The sequence below is a fragment of the Syngnathus floridae genome, chromosome 7 (assembly GCF_059516105.1).
Source record: "Syngnathus floridae isolate MCC-2025c chromosome 7, RoL_Sflo_1.0, whole genome shotgun sequence".
NCBI classification, from domain to species: Eukaryota; Metazoa; Chordata; class Actinopteri; order Syngnathiformes; family Syngnathidae; genus Syngnathus; species Syngnathus floridae.
The window spans coordinates 1,290,001-1,310,446 of record NC_142419.1 but is presented as its reverse complement, the minus strand read 5'-3'; the positions used below and the strand labels follow the sequence as shown (position 1 = coordinate 1,310,446).

At 42.3% G+C, this 20,446-nt stretch overlaps 1 protein-coding gene and 1 pseudogene across 18 annotated transcripts in view; one reads left to right on the top strand and one right to left on the bottom strand.

Moving 5' to 3' along the window:
* Positions 1–20,446, bottom strand: part of bcas3 (BCAS3 microtubule associated cell migration factor) — a 322,912-nt gene that overhangs the window by 299,959 nt on the left and 2,507 nt on the right. For 15 of the 17 annotated variants that reach the window (XR_015859651.1, XR_015859656.1, XR_015859654.1 and 12 more), the window contains exon 2: positions 8,302–8,384. The exons of the other annotated variants lie outside the window; for them this stretch is intronic. Coding sequence is in view for 9 of the 15 variants with exons in the window: in XM_088381955.1 (XP_088238081.1) it covers positions 8,302–8,372 (71 nt within the window). In the remaining 6 variants the exon portion in view is untranslated. The remainder of the gene's footprint in view (positions 1–8,301; positions 8,385–20,446) is intronic. 17 annotated transcript variants of the gene reach the window in all.
* LOC148394776 (uncharacterized) lies at positions 9,088–14,643 on the top strand (annotated as a pseudogene). Its single transcript, XR_015859520.1, has 4 exons — positions 9,088–10,723; positions 10,858–10,960; positions 11,286–11,496; positions 13,522–14,643. The product of XR_015859520.1 is annotated as an uncharacterized LOC148394776 (transcript).

Sequence of the window (20,446 nt, the reverse complement as noted above, 5' to 3'; positions counted from 1 at the left end):
CCTTCTATGTCACTCCAAATCCTTAATTCCTTTAAACTCTTTGTCCTCCATGTTACTTAGAAATGATCACCGCTAATGATGCCGGTAGTCCTTACGTGGGTCGAGCCGCGCGGTGCCACTGACGTCACTTGAAATAGTAATCCATTGGTACATCACGGTTCTCCAAACTTTCTTTCTGCTGCTCGATTACTGTTTTCAGCTGCATATTTTACTACTTGAAGTTTGTAACTTGCAAAATATGACTTTCTTTTTGGTGCCATTTTTCTTATGCCCACCCAGTTGATGAGTCACGACCAACGGTGAAATTTAAAGCGCCCTCATCCAGTTTCGTCTGAAAATATATTTTTTTTCAGATGTAGTTTTTTGTTTTGTTTATTTGGTTGTTTTATCAAAGACAGAGTCTGCTTTATTGTCGATTTTTTTTTCATATACCAAGACACAAAAAGAGATTGAAATTACGTTCCCACTATCCCTCGGTGACACATATGCATACAAGAAACACAAAAAAAACCAAGAAGGCATAAACAATGAATAAATAAGAATGTTGAATAAATGATAAATAAACAAATAATAAATAATAATAATAAATATAAGAGGAGCAAACAGACAGTGGACTTGGATATGGTGCTTTAAAGTGTTAATTGCTTTGTTTGATGTTTTCTCTATTTTTTCTGTTTTGAATATGTTCAAGATAAAGATATAAAAGCATGTTAAGTGAACAACTATACTAAAAATAACATGGGAAGTGGTCAACTATACTTTTAAGTGATGTCTTAATGATCAAGTAAAAATTTGTGAAAAAAAAACATATATAAGTCGCTCCTGAGTATAAGTCGCCCACCCACCCAAACTATGAAAAAAAACGCGACATATAGTCCGGAAATTAGCGGGCGGAATAAGTTGTTTAATAATAATAATAACTAGCAATCTGCAATTCCTGGAGAAATTGCGTGTGAAGGCGAAGACCTTCACACAATGTTATTCTATTTTTTTCGAAAATAAATTCCGCCCACTGTAAAATTCGAACCCGCGCGGGAAAATGGCTCGTGTTGAAATTAAGAATGAATGGGGATTTAAAAGTCACAAATTTGCTAATTACACAAAAACGGTAAATGTTATCAACAAAAAAAATGGTAGCAAGCATGCCATGAATTTTTGGAATGTGTGAAAGTTTGAACGGGGTGAATCGGTTGAAACATGTAGGACTAGTTAGGGGCCAAAAAAGTGGGCGGAATAAGTTGTTTAATAATAATAATAACTAGAATTTGCAATTCCTGAAGAAATTGCGTGTGAAGGTGAAGAGGTTGAATAAATACTTGGGGAATGCTGCAGAATGATGTTGAAAAGAGTTGAATCGGTTGAAAAATGTAGAAATTAGAAGGGAAAAAGCAAATTTGGGAAAATTGGGTGTGAATTTAAAAATTGAAAATTTGGAATTTTGGGTAAGTGGGACGTTGTGGAATAGGTAGGAAAATGATGAACAGTTGAAAGGTGGAATGGGTTTAATAAGTTGAAAAATGTAGAAATTAAGGTGGAAAAACAAAATTGTAGAGAATTTTTGGTAAGTGGGAAGTTGTGGAATAGGAAGGCAAAAGATGTTGAAAGTTGGAACGAATTGAATCGGTTAAAAAATGTAGAAGTTAGAGCAAATCTTGAATCCTAATAGAGAATGAATGGGAATTAAAAGAAAAAAAATTGCGCCAAATTTTTTTTAAATTTGGAACAAAAGGAAAAAAACGGCTTCAGGAGGTTTACTTTTGGGGTAAAAATGTTGAAACGGGTTTAATCGGGCAAAATTTGCGAAAGTTAGCGCAAATGTAGGTATTTAGGGCACTTAATGTTGAAATATTGTCACTTCCGGTTTGATTTGGGTCACTTCCGGTCTATTTGGGTCACTTCCGGTTTGATTAGAGGCACTTCCGGTCTAGCTGAGGTCACTTCCGGTTTATTTGGGGTCACTTCCGGTTTACCTGAGGTCTCTTCCGGTTCATTTGGGGTCACTTCCGGTTTGATTTGGGTCACTTCCGGTCTATTTGAGTCACTTCCGGTTTGATAAGAGGCACTTCCGGTCTAGCTGAGGTCACTTCTGGTTTATTTGGGGTCACTTCCGGCTTAAAAAGGTCACTTCCGGTCTATTTGGGTCACTTCCGGTTTGATTAGAGGCACTTCCGGTCTAGCTGAGGTCACTTCCGGTTCATTTGGGGTCACTTCCGGTTTAAAAAGGTCACTTCCGGTTTAAAAAGGTCAATTCCGGTTTGATTTGGGGTCACTTCCGGTTTACCTGAGGTCACTTCCTGTTTACCTAAGGTCACTTCCGGTTCGAATTGGGGCACTTCCGGTTCATTCTAGGTTCATTGGGAGCACTTCAGGGTCAATCCAAGATGGCCACCACACTGGAAGTGGGGGTCAAGGGTTGAATTGTGTAAGCATAGTGGAAGTGGGGGTGAAGGGGGTGAATACGGTAAGGATGAGGTAATCAAAGTGAATAAAGTTGGAATGGGTTGAATCGGTTGAAAAATGTAGAAATTAGAGTAGAAAAACGAAATTTTGTAGAATTTGGTGTGAATTTCAAAATAAAAAATTTGGAAATTTTTGTAAGTGGGAAGGTGTGGAATAGGTAGGAAAAAGATGAACAGTTGAAAGTTGGAATGGGTTGAATCGGTCAAAAATTGTACAAATTAGAGGTGAAAACGGAAATTTGTGAAATTTTGTCGAAATTTTTAACGTGAAAACGTGAAATTTTTCAATTTGGGAATTTTGGGAATGTCGAGAATCATTCCGAATGTGGTTTGAATGTGCTGAATGAGGTGAATTTAAAAGGGGAATGACGTAAATGTGAAATGTCGAATCTGCCATTGAGAATGAATGGGGAAAAATTTGTCGTAAATTCGCCAATTTTGCGAAATCGGAAAATTTTCGGAACGAGAAAAATGGAAGCGCTCATCTCGTGAATATTTAGAATACGTCAAAAGTGGAACGGAGTGAATCGGATGAATTATGTGGAAGAAGAAGCGGGACAAAAAAGTGGCGGGAATAAAATAGAAGAATAATAATAATAGAGAATGGTGTAGAATAACATATGTATGAAGGCCATCGCCTTCACACAATAATAATAATAGAGAATGGTGTAGAATAGCATATGTGTGAAGGCCATCGCCTTCACACAATAATAATAATAGAGAATGGTGTAGAATAACATATGTGTGAAGGCCATCGCCTTCACACAATAAAGGACAGCAATAGCAATAGTGTGAAGGTCTTCACCTTCACACTAATAATAATAAAGGACAGCAATAACAATAGTGTGAAGGTCTTCACCTTCACACTAATAATAATAAAGGACAGCAATAACAATAGTGTGAAGGTCTTCACCTTCACACTAATAAAGGACAGCAATAACAATAGTGTGAAGGTCTTCACCTTCACACTAATAATAATAAAGGAGAGCAATAACAATAGTGTGAAGGTCTTCACCTTCACACTAATAAAGGACAGCAATAACAATAGTGTGAAGGTCTTCACCTTCACACTAATAATAAAGGACAGCAATAACAATAGTGTGAAGGTCTTCACCTTCACACTAATAATAATAATAATAAAGGACAGCAATAACAATAGTGTGAAGGTCTTCACCTTCACACTAATAATAAAGTAGAATAACAATGTGTGAAGACCTTCGCCTTCACACAATAAAGGACAGCAATAACAATAGTGTGAAGGTCTTCACCTTCACACTAATAAAGGACAGCAATAACAATAGTGTGAAGGTCTTCACCTTCACACTAATAATAATAATAATAATAATAATAAAGGACAGCAATAACAATAGTGTGAAGGTCTTCACCTTCACACTAATAATAATAAAGGACAGCAATAACAATAGTGTGAAGGTCTTCACCTTCACACTAATAATAAAGGACAGCAATAACAATAGTGTGAAGGTGTTCACCTTCACACTAATAAAGGACAGCAATAACAATAGTGTGAAGGTCTTCACCTTCACACTAATAATAATAATAAAGGACAGCAATAACAATAGTGTGAAGGTCTTCACCTTCACACTAATAATAAAGGACAGCAATAACAATAGTGTGAAGGTCTTCACCTTCACACTAATAATAAAGGACAGCAATAACAATAGTGTGAAGGTCTTCACCTTCACACTAATAATAATAATAATAATAAAGGACAGCAATAACAATAGTGTGAAGGTCTTCACCTTCACACTAATAAAGGACAGCAATAACAATAGTGTGAAGGTGTTCACCTTCACACTAATAATAATAATAAAGGACAGCAATAACAATAGTGTGAAGGTCTTCACCTTCACACTAATAAAGGACAGCAATAACAATAGTGTGAAGGTCTTCACCTTCACACTAATAAAGGACAGCAATAACAATAGTGTGAAGGTCTTCACCTTCACACTAATAAAGGACAGCAATAACAATAGTGTGAAGGTCTTCACCTTCACACTAATAATAATAAAGGACAGCAATAACAATAGTGTGAAGGTCTTCACCTTCACACTAATAATAATAATAATAGAGAATGATGTAGAATAACATATGTGTGAAGGCCATCGCCTTCACACAATAATAGAGAATGGTGTAGAATAACATATGTGTGAAGGCCATCGCCTTCACACAATAATAATAGAGAATGGTGTAGAATAACATATGTGTGAAGGCCATCGCCTTCACACAATAATAATAATAATAGAGAATGGTGTAGAATAACATATGTGTGAAGGCCATCGCCTTCACACAATAATAATAGAGAATGGTGTAGAATAACATATGTGTGAAGGCCATCGCCTTCACACAATAATAATAATAATAATAGAGAATGGTGCAGAATAACATATGTGTGAAGGCCATCGCCTTCACACAATAATAATAGAGAATGGTGTAGAATAACATATGTGTGAAGGCCATCGCCTTCACACAATAATAGAGAATGGTGTAGAATAACATATGTGTGAAGGCCATCGCCTTCACACAATAATAATAATAGAGAATGGTGTAGAATAACATATGTGTGAAGGCCATCGCCTTCACACAATAATAGAGGATGGTGTAGAATAACATATGTGTGAAGGCCATCGCCTTCACACAATAACATATGTGTGAAGGCCATCGCCTTCACACAATAATAGAGAATGGTGTAGAATAATATATGTGTGAAGGCCATCGCCTTCACACAATAATAATAATAAAGTAGAATAACAATGTGTGAAGGCGTTCGCCTTCACACAATAAAGTAGAGTAACAATAGCCTTCACACTAATAATAATAATAATAGAGAATGGTGTAGGATAACATATGTGTGAAGGCCATCGCCTTCACACAATAATAATAGAGAATGGTGTAGAATAACATATGTGTGAAGGCCATCGCCTTCACACAATAATAATAATAGAGAATGGTGTAGAATAACATATGTGTGAAGGCCATCGCCTTCACACAATAATAATAATAAAGTAGAATAACAATGTGTGAAGGCCTTCGCCTTCACACAATAAAGTAGAATAACAATAGTGTGAAGGCCTTCGCCTTCACACTAATAATAATAATAATAGAGAATGGTGTAGAATAACATGTGTGTGAAGGCCATCGCCTTCACACAATAATAGAGAATGGTGTAGAATAACATATGTGTGAAGGCCATCGCCTTCACACAATAATAATAGAGAATGGTGTAGAATAACATATGTGTGAAGGCCATCGCCTTCACACAATAATTGAAAATGGTGTAGAATAACATATGTGTGAAGGCCATCGCCTTCACACAATAATAATAATAGAGAATGGTGTAGAATAACGTGTGAAGGCCATCGCCTTCACACAATAATAACTAGAAAATGCAATTTCTGGAGAAATCGCGTGTGAAGGAGAAGACTTTGAATACCTTCTTGGGGAATGATGCCGAATGATGTTGAAACGAGTTGAATTACTTGAGAAATGTAGAAAAAAGAGGTGAAAACAGAATTTTTAGAGAATTTGGTGGAATTTCGGAAGTTTGGAGAATTTGGTGGAATTTCAAATCTGAAAATGTGGAATTTATGGTAAGTGGGAATTTTGGGAATAGGTAGGAAAAAGATGAAGAGTTGAAAGTTGGAATGGGTTCAATCGGTAGAGAAATGTAGAAATGAGAGTAGAAAACCAAATTTTTTGATAATTTGGTTGAATTTCAAATTTGAAAATTTTGAATTTTTTGTAAAGGGAAGTTGTGGAATAGGTAGGCAAAAGATGAATACTTGAAAGTTGGAATGGGTTTAATCGGCCGAGAAATGTAGAATGGAGAGTAGAAAAATGAAGTTTTGGAGAATTTGGTTGAATTTCAAATTTGGAATTTTTGGTACGTGGGAAGTTGTAGAATAGGTAGGCAAAAGATGAACAGTGGAAAGTTGGAATGGGTTGAATCGGTTGAAAAATGTAGAAATTAGAGTAGAAAAACGAAATTTTGGAGAATTTGGTTGAATTTCAAATTTGGAAATTTTGGTAAGTGGAAAGTTGTGGAATAAGTAGGCAAAAGATGAAGAGTTGAAAGTTGGAATGGGTTGAATCAGTTAAAAAATGTAGAAATTAGAGTAGAAAAACGAAATTTTGCAGAATTTGGTTGAATTTGAATTTCAAATTTGGAATCTTAGGTAAGTAGGAAAATGTGGAATAGGTAGGCAAAAGATGAACAGTTGAAAGATGGAATGGTTGAATCGGTTGAAAAACGTAGGAATTAGAGTATAAAAATTAAATTTTGGAGAATTTGGTTGAATTTCAAATTCAAAAATTTGGAAATTTTGGTAGGTGAGAAGTTGTGGAATAGGTAGGCAAAAGATGAACAGTTGAAAATTGGAATGGGTTGAATCGGTTGAAAAACGAAGAAGTTAGAGTAGAAAAACAAAATTTTGGAGAATTTGGTTGAATTTCAAATTTGAAAATTTGGAATTTTTGGTAGGTGAGAAATTGTGGAATAGGCAGGCAAAAGATGAACAGGTGAAAGTTGGAATGGGTTGAATCGGTTGAAAAATGTAGAAATTAGAGGTGAAAAAAATTTCGTGAAATTTTAAACGTGAAAACGTGAAATTTTTTAATTTGGCAATTTAGGGAATGTCGAGAATAATTCCGAGTGTGGTTTGAATGTGCTAAATGATGTGAATTTAAAAGCTGTGATGTACCGAAGTCAAATTCCTTGTTTGGCACGCTCAAACATGGCGAATAAAAACTCTTGAATCTTGAATCTTAATTGAGCACTCCAAATTATACGTAGGACTGAGTTTGAGTGTGGATGGTTGTTCGTCTCTGTGTGCCCTGCGATTGGCTGGCGACCAAGTGTCAGTGTCCCCCGCCTACTGCCTGATGACGGCTGGGATAGGCTCCAGCACGCCCGCGACCCCCGTAGGGACAAAAAATGGATGGATGGATGGATGGATGGATGGATGGATGGATGGATGGATGGATGGATGGATGGATGGATGGATGGATGGATGGATGGATGGATGATACTCGTCTCTGATTCCAAAACTAGTTATTCATCAGTTTGTTGTGTAGCCTATACTGTATGTAGAAGACGCTGAGAGTCATAATAGCTGTCCGAAGGAAACAATGACTACTCTGCGGCCCACGATAAAAATTTGTTTGACGCTCCTGCACTAGCCCTTATGTTTTTTTGTCTCTTATGGATAGTGTTGTTTTTGACTGTCTTAGTTTTAGTCTAGTCTTTATGTCAAGCGGTCTTATTTTTTATTGATTTTAGTCATGTTTATTTTAGTCATTTTCATACTTTTCTTTTAAATCCAGTTTTAGACTAAAACTTTGAGCATTTTAATCTCATTCTCATTTTAGTCAAAATTGTCCGTGGCTATTATAGACTAGTTTTAGGTGACAAAAACTGACGACATTTTTGTCCAGTTTCTGTCAAAGATAATTGATGGCCTTTTAGCAGATACAGATGAACATACAGATGGACAACAATTCATGCTAACAATCACAGCTATGACAATTAGCCTGCCACGCATGTTTTTCTGAATGTAGGAGGAAACCCACGCAGGCACAGGGAGAACATGCAAAGTGCAACTCCAATCCTGCACCTCCGAACTGTGAGATCGACGTGCTAACCAGCGCGACACTGTGCCGCCCTCCATCCATCCATTATTACTAAAATACTACAAAAGCTGTATGTGTTAACTGTTACATAAGATGTTTTATGTCTATAATACAATGATAAATGCAGTATTACAGATAGAACAGAAATCTGATACACAGCACTATGGATACACAAAATTGTGGTGCAAGTCCTTACGTTGCAGCTTGTGCTTGCACTACTGCCCCTCCGGCACAGCGACTCGGTCTGCGAGGAGAGAGTGAAGCCATTGTATCTGTCTTCTGTAAGAAAACAAAATGTTAGCTTAACAATGTTAAAGACAGCAAGATGCCATTTAATGTTTGTGGGGAGAGATTACACTGGTTTACGCAACGGTATTTGGGCCAGTGCACAAAATGTCAATTGAAATTACAAGGAAATAAAATGATTATTGAAATAACTATGAATTCATTTTGGTTGTTTACCAAACAAAATGAAAATTCATAATTCCACTGCATAAAAATGGCAGTAAACACAGTTTCACAAATTACATGCCAATTTACCTGTTGCCTCAGCTCACGATTTAAGAAACTACCTTGAAAAGCACCAAATAATAATTCAAAGTCAATATGGTTCAAGAGTACTTAGTATTGAAGCAACTGAAGAAATTACTAATAGACTAGATCAGAAAAACAGTATTTCACAAATTACAGACCAATTTCTCTGATGCCCTGACTCTTGATCTAAAAAACTACCTTGAAAAACACCAAACAATAAATGAAAGTCAATTAGAGCGTAAACTACTTATTGAACCAACTGAAGAAATGACTGATGTACTAGGTCAGAAAAGCACAGTGTTGATATTTTATTGTTCTTTAATACAATTAATCATCAAGTCAAATCAAATTTATTTATACAGTCTTTAATAGGGCTTGTCACAATTACCCCAAAGTTACCATTTTTAGAACAGCGAACTGCGCATGCGCCGCGGCGCAGCGTTTTCAGACAAACACAAGAGCCGCACAGGTAGTGAACAGCTGGAGCGCAAAGGACCAACTCGCGATTTTTTTTTTTTTTTTTTTTTTATCAGAAATAACCAGGGCTGTGGACTCGGTTGGATTTTTGCACCGAGTCCGGCTGTCCATTTTTTCTGTTAATTCATGTCTTTATTCACAGCTAACACATGACTCTTTCTGGATGCCATGATTATCCGAGGGACAAAATAGCTAATTATATATGCAGAACGAACGCAACTGCTTTCACACTGGCTGGTTCGGCTTATATAGGATCCCTTGCTGAGAGCGCGGACGTAAAAGTGAGGCGACGTTCCAATCGGACGTCGGATTGATAACATTTTCCCTGCCCTACCGGAGTTGTGCTAGTTCATAACGTAGATCACTCATGGCGTAGTCATAAATGTACGGTTGACAATTTAACTGATAGTAGTGGATACATTGGGACATAACCTACACTCTATTATTTGACATGGTATTAAATGCGTTGCTTTACAAAAATAGTCATTGAAGCCCACCCTTAGCCCTGAGTGCCATTGGCATGAGGCAAAACGCTTGAAAACACACACTCTCGCCCATTAAATAACCATTCTGAAACGCAGGACATGTAAGATAATATTTTTTAATCATTAATTACACCATTATAGATCAGACATTTATCTAAACACAAATTTGTGACGACCCCACAACTATCGAAACACATCAATGATATAAGCTGGGTGACATAATCGTCCTTGACATTGGTACATAATGTAAACATTAGCCTAAGTGCAACTCAACGTGGCCGCATTGATCATAAGCAGGGCTGTGGACAGTATTCCTACGCGCATTCTCAGCAGCATGATGAAAATAAAATTGAATGTATTTTTTTATTGTCGGACTCGGTGGACTCGGTCAAAATCAGCACCGAGTCCGAGTCCCCGAGTCCGAGTCCACAGCCCTGGAAATAACATTAACGGACCTATCATGGTTGCAACAAAACACTGCTGCTTTGGTGTCTGCCTGAGCGACTCGCGTTATGCTGACCGGGACCATATGAGGGGAGTTTTCTTCATCTTTCCCAAAGCCACGGAAGAACCAAGAGAAATGCTTTCGCTGGGTAGAAGCTTGTAAACGGCAGGGATTTAATGTCACTAAAGACACATAAATATGCTGTTAGAAAAATGTATATATATATATGTTATCATGCATTCTCTAATCAATGCTTACTGCAATATTACTGCAATATATGCTTGCTGTTTGGCTTTGCTCTTTTTTATGTTGTGCTACAGAAAAGAAAGGTTACAGCTGGGTCACGAGAGAGGTGACGGCTGGCTCAGGCAGGACGCAGCTACCAGCTTGCAACTCTGCAATAAGAGAACGTCTACTGAGACAATTCGTAGAAACAACATGCCTGACCACAGTTTTACACTCTCAGATGGAGCGGCAAGAAAACGTCAAGTTTCCTGTTTCTATCATAGAGACAAAGGGAGATGCTGATTGCTTAAATTGTTTTGCAGACATTGCCATATAAGTATGCAACACCTTGTGTTTATTTTTGCTTACGAGACAAAGCCCACATGCCTTTTCCCCTCTCCCTTAGGGGCTTTTGTCTCACATTGTGAGTAGGACAAATCCAAATAAAAAGCGTAAGTGCATACAGATATTTAGTGTAGTCAGATTGTTGTAAGCTATCTGTACTGCACTTCGCGCGAACATTTGAATTAATATTCTTGTCTCATTGTGATTTCTGTTTGCTGAGTCTTTTCTCTTTACTTTATAGTACACCTCAGTAAAATAAACCTGACATATGCTCTCTGCATTTTGTTGGTGGAAATGGGCCAACATCTGAAAATCCCGATCCAACGACTGCAACATCTGTGGAGGTAAGTTTATCGTTTGCTTTCTCAGTACAAAGCATGCTATTGCTAACTATAACACGTGTTTACCCATGAAAGGCACTGCTACCTCAATGAAATTAAACACTTAACTGTTTCCTTTTAGAAGAAATTGTGGATATCAAATAGATTCATCTTACCCATGGAAGCCACTGCTACTACAATGAAATTAAACACTTCTCTGTTCACGTTTTGAAGAAATTGTACATCTCAAGTAGCTTCATCTTACAGTGTTATTTTCTTTTACTGTAGTTATTTGTTACATGAGTTTTATTTTAGAATGTATCATTGTCTTCCAATGTTTTGCTTATAGATAATGTGAATGGCACGCAAAAGGAAAGCATCAACCCAAAGAAATGTAGACACCCCTGATGCATCAATGAAAAAGAGGAGAAGGATGACCCCATGCAGCTCCAGCAGCCAAACGACAGGTGAAGACACAGCTGGCCTTCAAACTAATGCTGACACAACCGCAGAGATGCAGGATGTTGCAACAGCCCTTCTGGATCTTTCATCAATGTCAGGTTGGTTGACATGTACCGTAATTTCCGGACTATAAGTCGCGTTTTTTTTCATACTTTGGGTGGGGGGGCGACTTATACTCAGGAGCGACTTATATATGTTTTTTTTTCACAAATTTTTACTTGATCATTAAGACATCACTTAAAAGTATAGTTGACCACTTCCCATGTTATTTTTAGTATAGTTGATCACTTAGCATGCTTTTATATCTTTATCTTGAACATATTCAAAACATAAAAAATAGAGAAAACATCAAATAAAGCAATTAACACTTTAAAGCACCATATCCAAGTCCACTGTCTGTTTGCTCCTCTTATATTTATTATTATTATTTATTATTATTTGTTTATTTATCATTTATTCAACACTCTTATTTATTCATTGTTTATGCCTTCTTGGGGTTTTTTGTGTTGCTTGTATGCATATGTGTACTATCTCACCGAGGGATAGTGGGAACGTAATTTCAATTTCTTTGTGTGTCTTGGTATATGAAAAAAAAATCGACAATAAAGCAGAGTTTGTCTTTGATAAAACAACCAAATAAACAAAACAAAAAACTACATCTAAAAAAATATATATTTTCAGACGAAACTGGATGAGGGCGCTTTAAATTTCACCGTTGGCCGTGACTCATCAACTGGGTGGGCTTAAGAAAAATGGCACCAAAAAGAAAGTCATATTTTGCAAGTTACAAACTTCAAGTTGTAAAATATGCCGCTGAAAACAGTAATCGAGCAGCAGAAAGAAAGTTTGGAGAACCGTGATGTACCAATGGATTACTATTTCAAGTGACGTCATGGGCACCGCGCGGCGCGACCCACGTAAGGACGACCGGCGTCATTAGCGGTGATCATTTCTAAGTGACACGGAGGACAAAGAGTTTAAAGGAATTAAGGATTTGGAGTGACATAGAAGGTTTGAAAAACTATTATGGCTTTTACGCACGCCCGGTCCTACTCTACTGAGTCAGGGGCCGGCGCTCGGTCGAGTGGCTGTCCGCGAACGGTGCATGGGGCTCGGACATGGCCATTACGCACGCCCGGTCCTCTGCCATGGAGCTATCGTCTCTGGAAGTCCACGCCGCCACACGCTTGGAAGTTTGTTTTGTGGAATAAAGAGCCGTTTACCAAACCCACGTCTATCCTTGTACTTTGTTAACGCTACAATATAGTTACATAGTAGATCTGTGGAATAAAGACGAGGCTGACGTCAGGGCGCACGCGCGGCGATGTTGACAAAGGACGAGGAATTTGATCGATTGATTTAATGGATTTAAAGTGCACGGATGGTTTGATAATATAATTGCTTATATTATAGTTATTTGAAATATAGTTTATCTATCGTTATATGAGCCTGTGGAATATTTTGAAGTGCAAGCGCCCTCAGCCGCGCGCAGCCATTGTTGACAAAGAACGATCGATGGATTTAATGAATTGGAGGGACACCGATGGTTTTATAAACATGTTATTTGTGTAATGGTTGTCCTAAATCACTCTATATGTTACGTCAGGCCCGTTCTCAGCTCCTCATTTGTGTTTGTCACGTTAGCATACCTATCGTTTAGCCTGTTGCTATCGTATCGAATGATCGATGGATTTGATGAATTGGAGTGACACCGATGGTTTTATAAACATGTTATTCATGTAATAGTTGTCCTTAATCCCTCTATATGTTACATCAGGCCCGTTCTCAGCTCTTTGTTTGTGTTTGTCACGTTAGCATCCCTATCGTTTTGCCTGTTGTTGCTATCGTTTAGCCTGTTGTTGCTCGTTCATGACTGTTTTTGGTGTGGGATTTTGTCGAATAAATTGCCCCCCAAAATGCGACTTATACTCCGGAGCGACTTATATATGTTTTTTTTCACTTTTTGGGGCATTTTATGGCTGGTGCGACTTATACTCCGGAGCGACTTATAGTCCGGAAAATACGGTAATCATGCATTCTTACCCCAAAAATGTGTATCTTTTGCCGGAAGGGTAAAAATAGTTGTGGGGTTTTTTTTTGTTGTTGTTTCATGTATTTTTCAGGTCTCACAGTCCCCCAAGTCCTGCAAAATCAGCACAGCAGCATTATGGTGGAAAAGAAGTCTCAAACTGTCACATCTGATAAACTGGTCAGGTTGAAACTGGAAAATAGGATTCTGAAAACTGAACTGTCAAAGTTAAAAATTGAAAATGTCAGGTTGAAACTGGAAAATAAGATTCTGAAAACTGAACTGTCAAAGTTAAAAATGTAAAAAGTAGCTACACTGAGGAAACGCGTGTCTGTCGATGATTTCAAGCATGAGAAGAAAAAAATTAAAATTCTACACTGGTTTGACCTGGCTTCAGTTCATGGCTCTTTGGAATTTTCTTGGACCCTCTAGAGATAGCTGGTATATCACAAATGCTGACGTGAAAAGAAGACTTTCTCCCATCAATGAACTATTTCTTACCTTAATCAGACTTAGAACTGGCTAACTTCATACTGATTTGGCATATAGATTTGGGATTTCTGTGAGTTTAGTCTCAAAATTAGTCACTACCTGGATTCAGATTTTGTATCTTCAGTTTTCCACATTGAAGAAACCATTGTTCGCTACTCGAGAGAAAGTAGCCAGACACCTTCCTTCATCTTTTAGGAAATTCAAAGGTATAAGAACTATCATTGACTGTACTGAATTCTTTGTACAACAAGCCTCTAATTTTGAGCAACAGGGTAATCTTTATTCCTCATACAAATGTCATGCGACATACAAAGTGTTGATTGGCATTTCTCCCACTGGATCAGTTATGTTTGTGTCTGATGCCTATGAAGGTTCGATTTCTGATGTTGAAATTGTTAAGCAAAGTGGTTTTCTTGATTATCTCGAAGCGCGGGATCTTATTCTTGCTGATCGGGGTTTCACAATCAGGGAAATTCTGGCAGAAAAGGGGGTTCACCTGAACATTCCACCCTTTTTGAATGGGAGAAAAAAGCTTACAGCAGAGGAAGAAATTTACACAAAACAGATTGCAAGAGTAAGAATACACGTAGAAAGATGCATCGAGAGAATCAAAAAATTTAGATTGCTCGGTAAAATAATTCCCCTGTCTCTGCAGCCACTTTTTTCACAAATGTTTTTTGTTGCTGGCTGCTTGGTTAATTTTCAAGAACCACTTGTTACATAATTACTTTTAAATAAACTTGAACTTGAACATTTAAACCCTGCAACGATTGCTCATTCACAAAATATTCACCACATTGGAAAAAAAAACCTGATACAACAGTTGAAATTCAAAAGCTTGTTTATTGAGTTTCCAATAGACAAGATTTTACTTTTACTTCAAAGTCAAAATTTTCAGACTTCTAGGAAGACTCATTTCAACATATTCCGGGCAAAGATAGTTTAAGTGAAAGTCTTCAGATCAGGCACGATTGCATCAAAAACACCTTGGTTGAACAAAATTTGTTTCACAATCATTCCTTTCAGACTCCAAATGACAAAATGGCACCATGCTCTCTGTAAAACACCCATTTACATTTGCACTTGGTAGTAGTAGGCGTGTTTAGAGTCGAGTGTCACCTCATCTCCATCCATCTTCAAGCAGAAAGCTGCAAGTTGTGACTTTCTCATCCTGCAACACCTGGACACCCCAGGAAAGTACGCCAGGATCCTGTTTGTGGACTTCAGCTCGGCGTTCAACACCATCGCTCCTGACATCCTCCAACAGAAGCTCATCCAGCTCGCGGTGCCTGCCTCCACCTGTCAGTGGATCACCAGCTTCCTGACAAACAGGAGACAGCGTGTGAGGCTGGGGAGCATCACATCTGACACCCTGACCACCAACACTGGAGCCCCTCAGGGGTGCGTCCTCTCCCCACTGCTCTTCTCCCTCTACACCAATGATTTCTCCGCAAGTGACTCTTCCGTGAAGCTCTTGAAGTATGCAGACGACACCACTCTCCTCGGACTGATCCAGAACGGTGATGAGACTGCGTACAGACAGGAGGTGGAGCGGCTGGTCCACTGGTGCAGCCAAAACCACCTGGACCTGAACCCGCTCAAGACCGTGGAGATGACAGTGGACTTCAGCCCTTCACCACTTTCACCCCTCACTATCCGCAGTAATACTATTCTCTCATCAGACACCTTCAAGTTCCTGGGAACCACAATCTCTCGGGACCTGAAATGGACCGGCCACATAGACTCTGTCCGGAAGAAGGCCCAGCAGAGGCTGTACTTCCTGAGACAGCTCAAGAAGTTCAACCTGCCGTGGGAGCTGCTGAAGACCTTCTACACTGCCATCATCCAGTCTGTCCTCTGCACCTCCATCACTGTCTGGTTTGGATCGGCCTCCAAACAAGACAAGCACAGACTGCAACGGACAATAAGGACTGCAGAAAAGATAATTGGAATCAACCTCCCATCTATTCAAGACTTGTACCTGACCAGGACCAGGAAACGTGCAAGTAACATCTCAACAGACCCTTCGCACCCAGGTTGCAGCCTGTTTGAACTACTCCCCTCCGGACGCCGTTATAGAGCTCTGTACACTAAAACCAGCAGACACAGAGACAGCTTCTTCCCCCAGGCTGCCGCTCTGATGAACTCACACCACTCTTAGAGTCTCAGAGTCATTACTGTGCAATAACATCCTGCTTTCCACACCTTTTTTGTTTACGCTGTTTGTACTATGTGTCCTCTCTGCATCCATTGCAGCCTGGTCATCCTAGAAGAGGGACCCTCCCATCTGTGGTCTTTTCTCAAGGTTTCTCATTTCCCATAGCTGGAGTTTTGAGTTTTTCCTTGCCCTCTTGGGAGTTTAAGATCTGGGGATGTTTGAGAATATCTTTCGTTCTTCACATGTGCTGAGTGTTGTTGTTAGTCACCTAAATGTTGAACAGAGGCTGTGATTTACCGAAGTCAAATTCCTTGTTTGGCACGCTCAAACATGGCGAATAAAAAACTCTTGAATCTCTTGAATCTTGAATAGAATAGAATATGGCCCGCATTTCAACTCTTGCCTGAGTGCATTGCACTTTCCAATCTTAACACCAGAGAGAGCTACTGTTCTAATATTACTGTTGATCAAGGCAGTTGGTCCACCAAAAAAGGACGAAAATAGACAAGGAGGATTTGGACCTCGGCGGCTCGGTGGCGCACTGATTAGCACGTTCGCCTTCGATTCCACCTCCGACCCTCTCTGTGTGGAGTTTGCATGCTCTCCCTGTGCCCGCGTGGGTTTTCTCCAGGCACTCCGGTTTCCTCCGACATCCCAAAAACATGCTTGGTAGGCCAATTGAGCATTCCAAATTGCTCCTAGGCAACTGTTTGTTCGTCTCTGTGCGCCCTGCGACCGGCTGGCAATCGGTTCAGGGTGTCCCCCCGCCTACTGCCCGATGACTGCTGGGATAGGCTCCAACACGCCCACGACCCCCGTGGGGACAAGCAGTATATAGAAAATGGCTTGAGACCACTATCTTGTTTAAGTTCAGTTAGTTCCTCCTGCTCCTGTAAAGTCATGTCCTTTCCAACAGCTGATGCTGAGCTGAATGGGTCCCTAACCCAGTCAAGGTACTCTGTGGTGGCTAAAGAGAAATAAAATATATATACACATATATATATATATATATATATATACACATATATATATACACACATATATATATATATATATATACACACATATATATATATATACCCCTCCGCGAGTCGTCACCTTATCGTGGTGGAGGGGGTTTGCGTGCCCCTATGATCCTAGGAGCCATGTTGTCGGGGGCTTCATGCCCCTGGTAGGGTCACCCATGGCAAACGGGTCCTAGGTGAGGGGTCAGACAAAGCACGGCTCACCCAAGCCCCTTATGATGAAAACCATAAATGGACTTTGTTTTCCCTCGCCCGGACGCGGGTCACCGGGGCCCCCCTCTGGAGCCAGGCCTGGAGGCGGGGCTCGAAGGCGAGCGTCTGGTGGCCGGGTCTTCGCCCATGGGGCCCGGCCGGGCATAGCCCGAAATGGAAACGTGGGTCCCCCTTCCCATGGGCTCACCACCTGTGGGAGGGGCCGAAGGGGTCGGGTGCAATGTGAGCTGGGCGGCAGCCAAAGGCAGGGACCTTGGCGGTCTGATCCCCGGCTGCAGAAGCTGGCTCTTGGGACATGGAATGTCACCTCTCTGGCTGGAAAGGAGCCCGAGCTGGTGTGCGAGGCAGAAAGATTCCGACTAGATATAGTCGGACTAGCCTCCACACACAGTTTGGGTTCCGGTACAAGCCCTCTCGAGAGGGGCTGGACTCTCTTCCACTCTGGAGTTTCCCACGGTGAGAGGCGTCGAGCAGGTGTGGGTATACTTATTGCCCCCCGGCTGGGCGCCTGCACATTGGGGTTCACCCCGGTGAACGAGAGGGTAGCCTCCCTCCGCCTTCGGGTGGGGGGACGGGTCCTGACTGTTGTTTGTGTCTATGCACCAAACAGCAGCTCAGAGTACCCACCCTTCTTGGGGTCCCTGGAGGAAGTGCTGGAGAGCGCTCCTTCTGGGGACTCCATCATTCTACTGGGTGACTTCAATGCCCACGTGGGCAATGACAGTGAGACCTGGAAGGGCGTGATTGGGAGGAACGGCCCCCCTGATCTGAACCCGAGCGGTGTTCTATTGTTGGACTTCTGTGCTCGACACGGATTTTCAATAATGAACACCATGTTCAAACATAAGGGTGTCCATGTGTGCACTTGGCACCAGGACACCCTAGGCCGCAGTTCGATGATCGACTTTGTAGTCGTGTCATCGGATTTGCGGCCGCATGTTTTGGACACTCGGGTGAAGAGAGGGGCGGAGCTGTCAACTGATCACCACCTGGTGGTGGGTTGGCTCCGATGGTGGGGGAAGATGCCGGTCCGACCTGGCAGACCCAAACGCTCTGTGAGGGTCTGCTGGGAACGTCTGGCAGAATCTCCTGTCAGGAAGAGCTTCAACTCCCACCTCCGGCAGAGCTTTTCCCACGTCCCGGGGGAGGCGGGGGACATTGAGTCTGAGTGGACCATGTTCCGCGCCTCCATTGTTGAGGCGGCCGACCGGAGCTGTGGCCGTAAGGTCGTTGGTGCCTGTCGTGGCGGCAATCCCCGAACCCGCTGGTGGACACCGGCGGTAAGGGATGCCGCCAAGCTGAAGAAGGAGTCCTATCGGGCCGTTTTGGCCTGCGGGACTCCGGAGGCAGCTGACAGGTACCGGATGGCCAAGCGGAACGCGGCTTCGGCGGTTGCTGAGGCAAAAACCCGGGCGTGGGAGGAGTTCGGTGAGGCCATGGAGAATGACTTTCGGACGGCTTCGAGGAAATTCTGGTTCACCATCCGGCGTCTCAGGAGGGGGAAGCAGTGCAACGTCAACACTGTTTACAGTGGGGATGGCGTGCTGCTGACCTCGACTCGGGACGTCGTGAGTCGGTGGGGAGAATACTTCGAAGACCTCCTCAATTCCACCTACACGCCTTCCATTGAGGAAGCAGGGCCTAGAGACTCTGAGGCGGATTCTCCAATCTCTGGGGCCGAAGTCACTGAGGTAGTCAAAAAACTCCTCGGTGGCAAGGCCCCGGGGGTGGATGAGATCCGCCCGGAGTTCTTGAAGGCTCTGGATGTTGTGGGGCTGTCATGGCTGACACGCCTCTACAACGTTGCGTGGACATCGGGGACAGTGCCTCTGGATTGGCAGACTGGGGTGGTGGTTCCCCTCTTTAAGAAGGGGGACCGGAGGGTGTGTTCCAATTACAGGGGAATCACACTCCTCAGCCTCCCTGGTAAGGTCTATTCAGGGGTGCTGGAGAGGAGGGTCCGTCGGGAGGTCGAACCTCGGATTCAGGAGGAGCAGTGTGGCTTTCGTCCTGGCCGTGGAACAGTGGACCAGCTCTACACCCTCGGCAGGATCCTCGAGGGTGCATGGGAGTTCGCCCAACCAGTCCACATGTGTTTTGTGGACTTGGAGAAGGCGTTCGACCGTGTCCCTCGGGAGGTTCTGTGGAGGGTGCTTCGGGAGTACGGGGTGCCGAGCCAACTGATAAGGGCGGTTCGGTCCCTGTACCACCGATGCCAGAGTCTGGTCCGCATTTCCGGCAGTAAGACGGATTCGTTCCCAGTGAGGGTTGGACTCCGCCAAGGCTGCCCTTTGTCACCGATTCTGTTCATAATTTTTATGGACAGAATTTCTAGGCGCAGCCGAGGCGTTGAGGGGGTCCGGTTTGGGGACCTCAGCATCGCGTCTCTGCTTTTTGCAGATGACGTGGTGCTGTTGGCTTCTTCAGGCCGTGATCTCCAGCTCTCGCTGGAACGATTCGCAGCCGAGTGTGAAGCGGTCGGGATGAGGGTCAGCACCTCCAAATCCGAGTCCATGGTCCTCGATCGGAAAAGGGTGGAATGCCCTCTCCGGATCGGGGATGAGATCCTGCCCCAAGTGGAGGAGTTCAAGTATCTTGGAGTCTTGTTCACGAGTGAGGGGAGGATGGAGCGTGAGATCGACAGGCGGATCGGTGCAGCGTCGGCAGTAATGCGGACCCTGTACCGGTCCGTTGTGGTGAAGAGAGAGCTGAGCCAAAAGGCAAAGCTCTCAATTTACCGGTCGATTTACGCTCCTACCCTCACCTATGGTCACGAGCTATGGGTCGTGACCGAAAGAACGAGATCTCGGATACAAGCGGCCGAAATGAGTTTTCTCCGCAGGATGTCCGGGCTCTCCCTTAGAGATAGGGTGAGAAGCTCGGTCATCCGGGAGAGACTCGGAGTAGAGTCGCTACTCCTCCACGTTGAGAGGAGCCAGATGAGGTGGCTCGGGCATCTTATCAGGATGCCTCCTGGACGCCTCCCTGGGGAGGTGTTCCGGGCATGTCCCACCGGTAGGAGACCCCGGGGACGACCCAGGACGCACTGGAGAGACTATGTCTCTCAGCTGGCCTGGGAACGCCTTGGGATCCCCCGGGAGGAGCTGGATGAAGTGGCTGGGGAGAGGGAA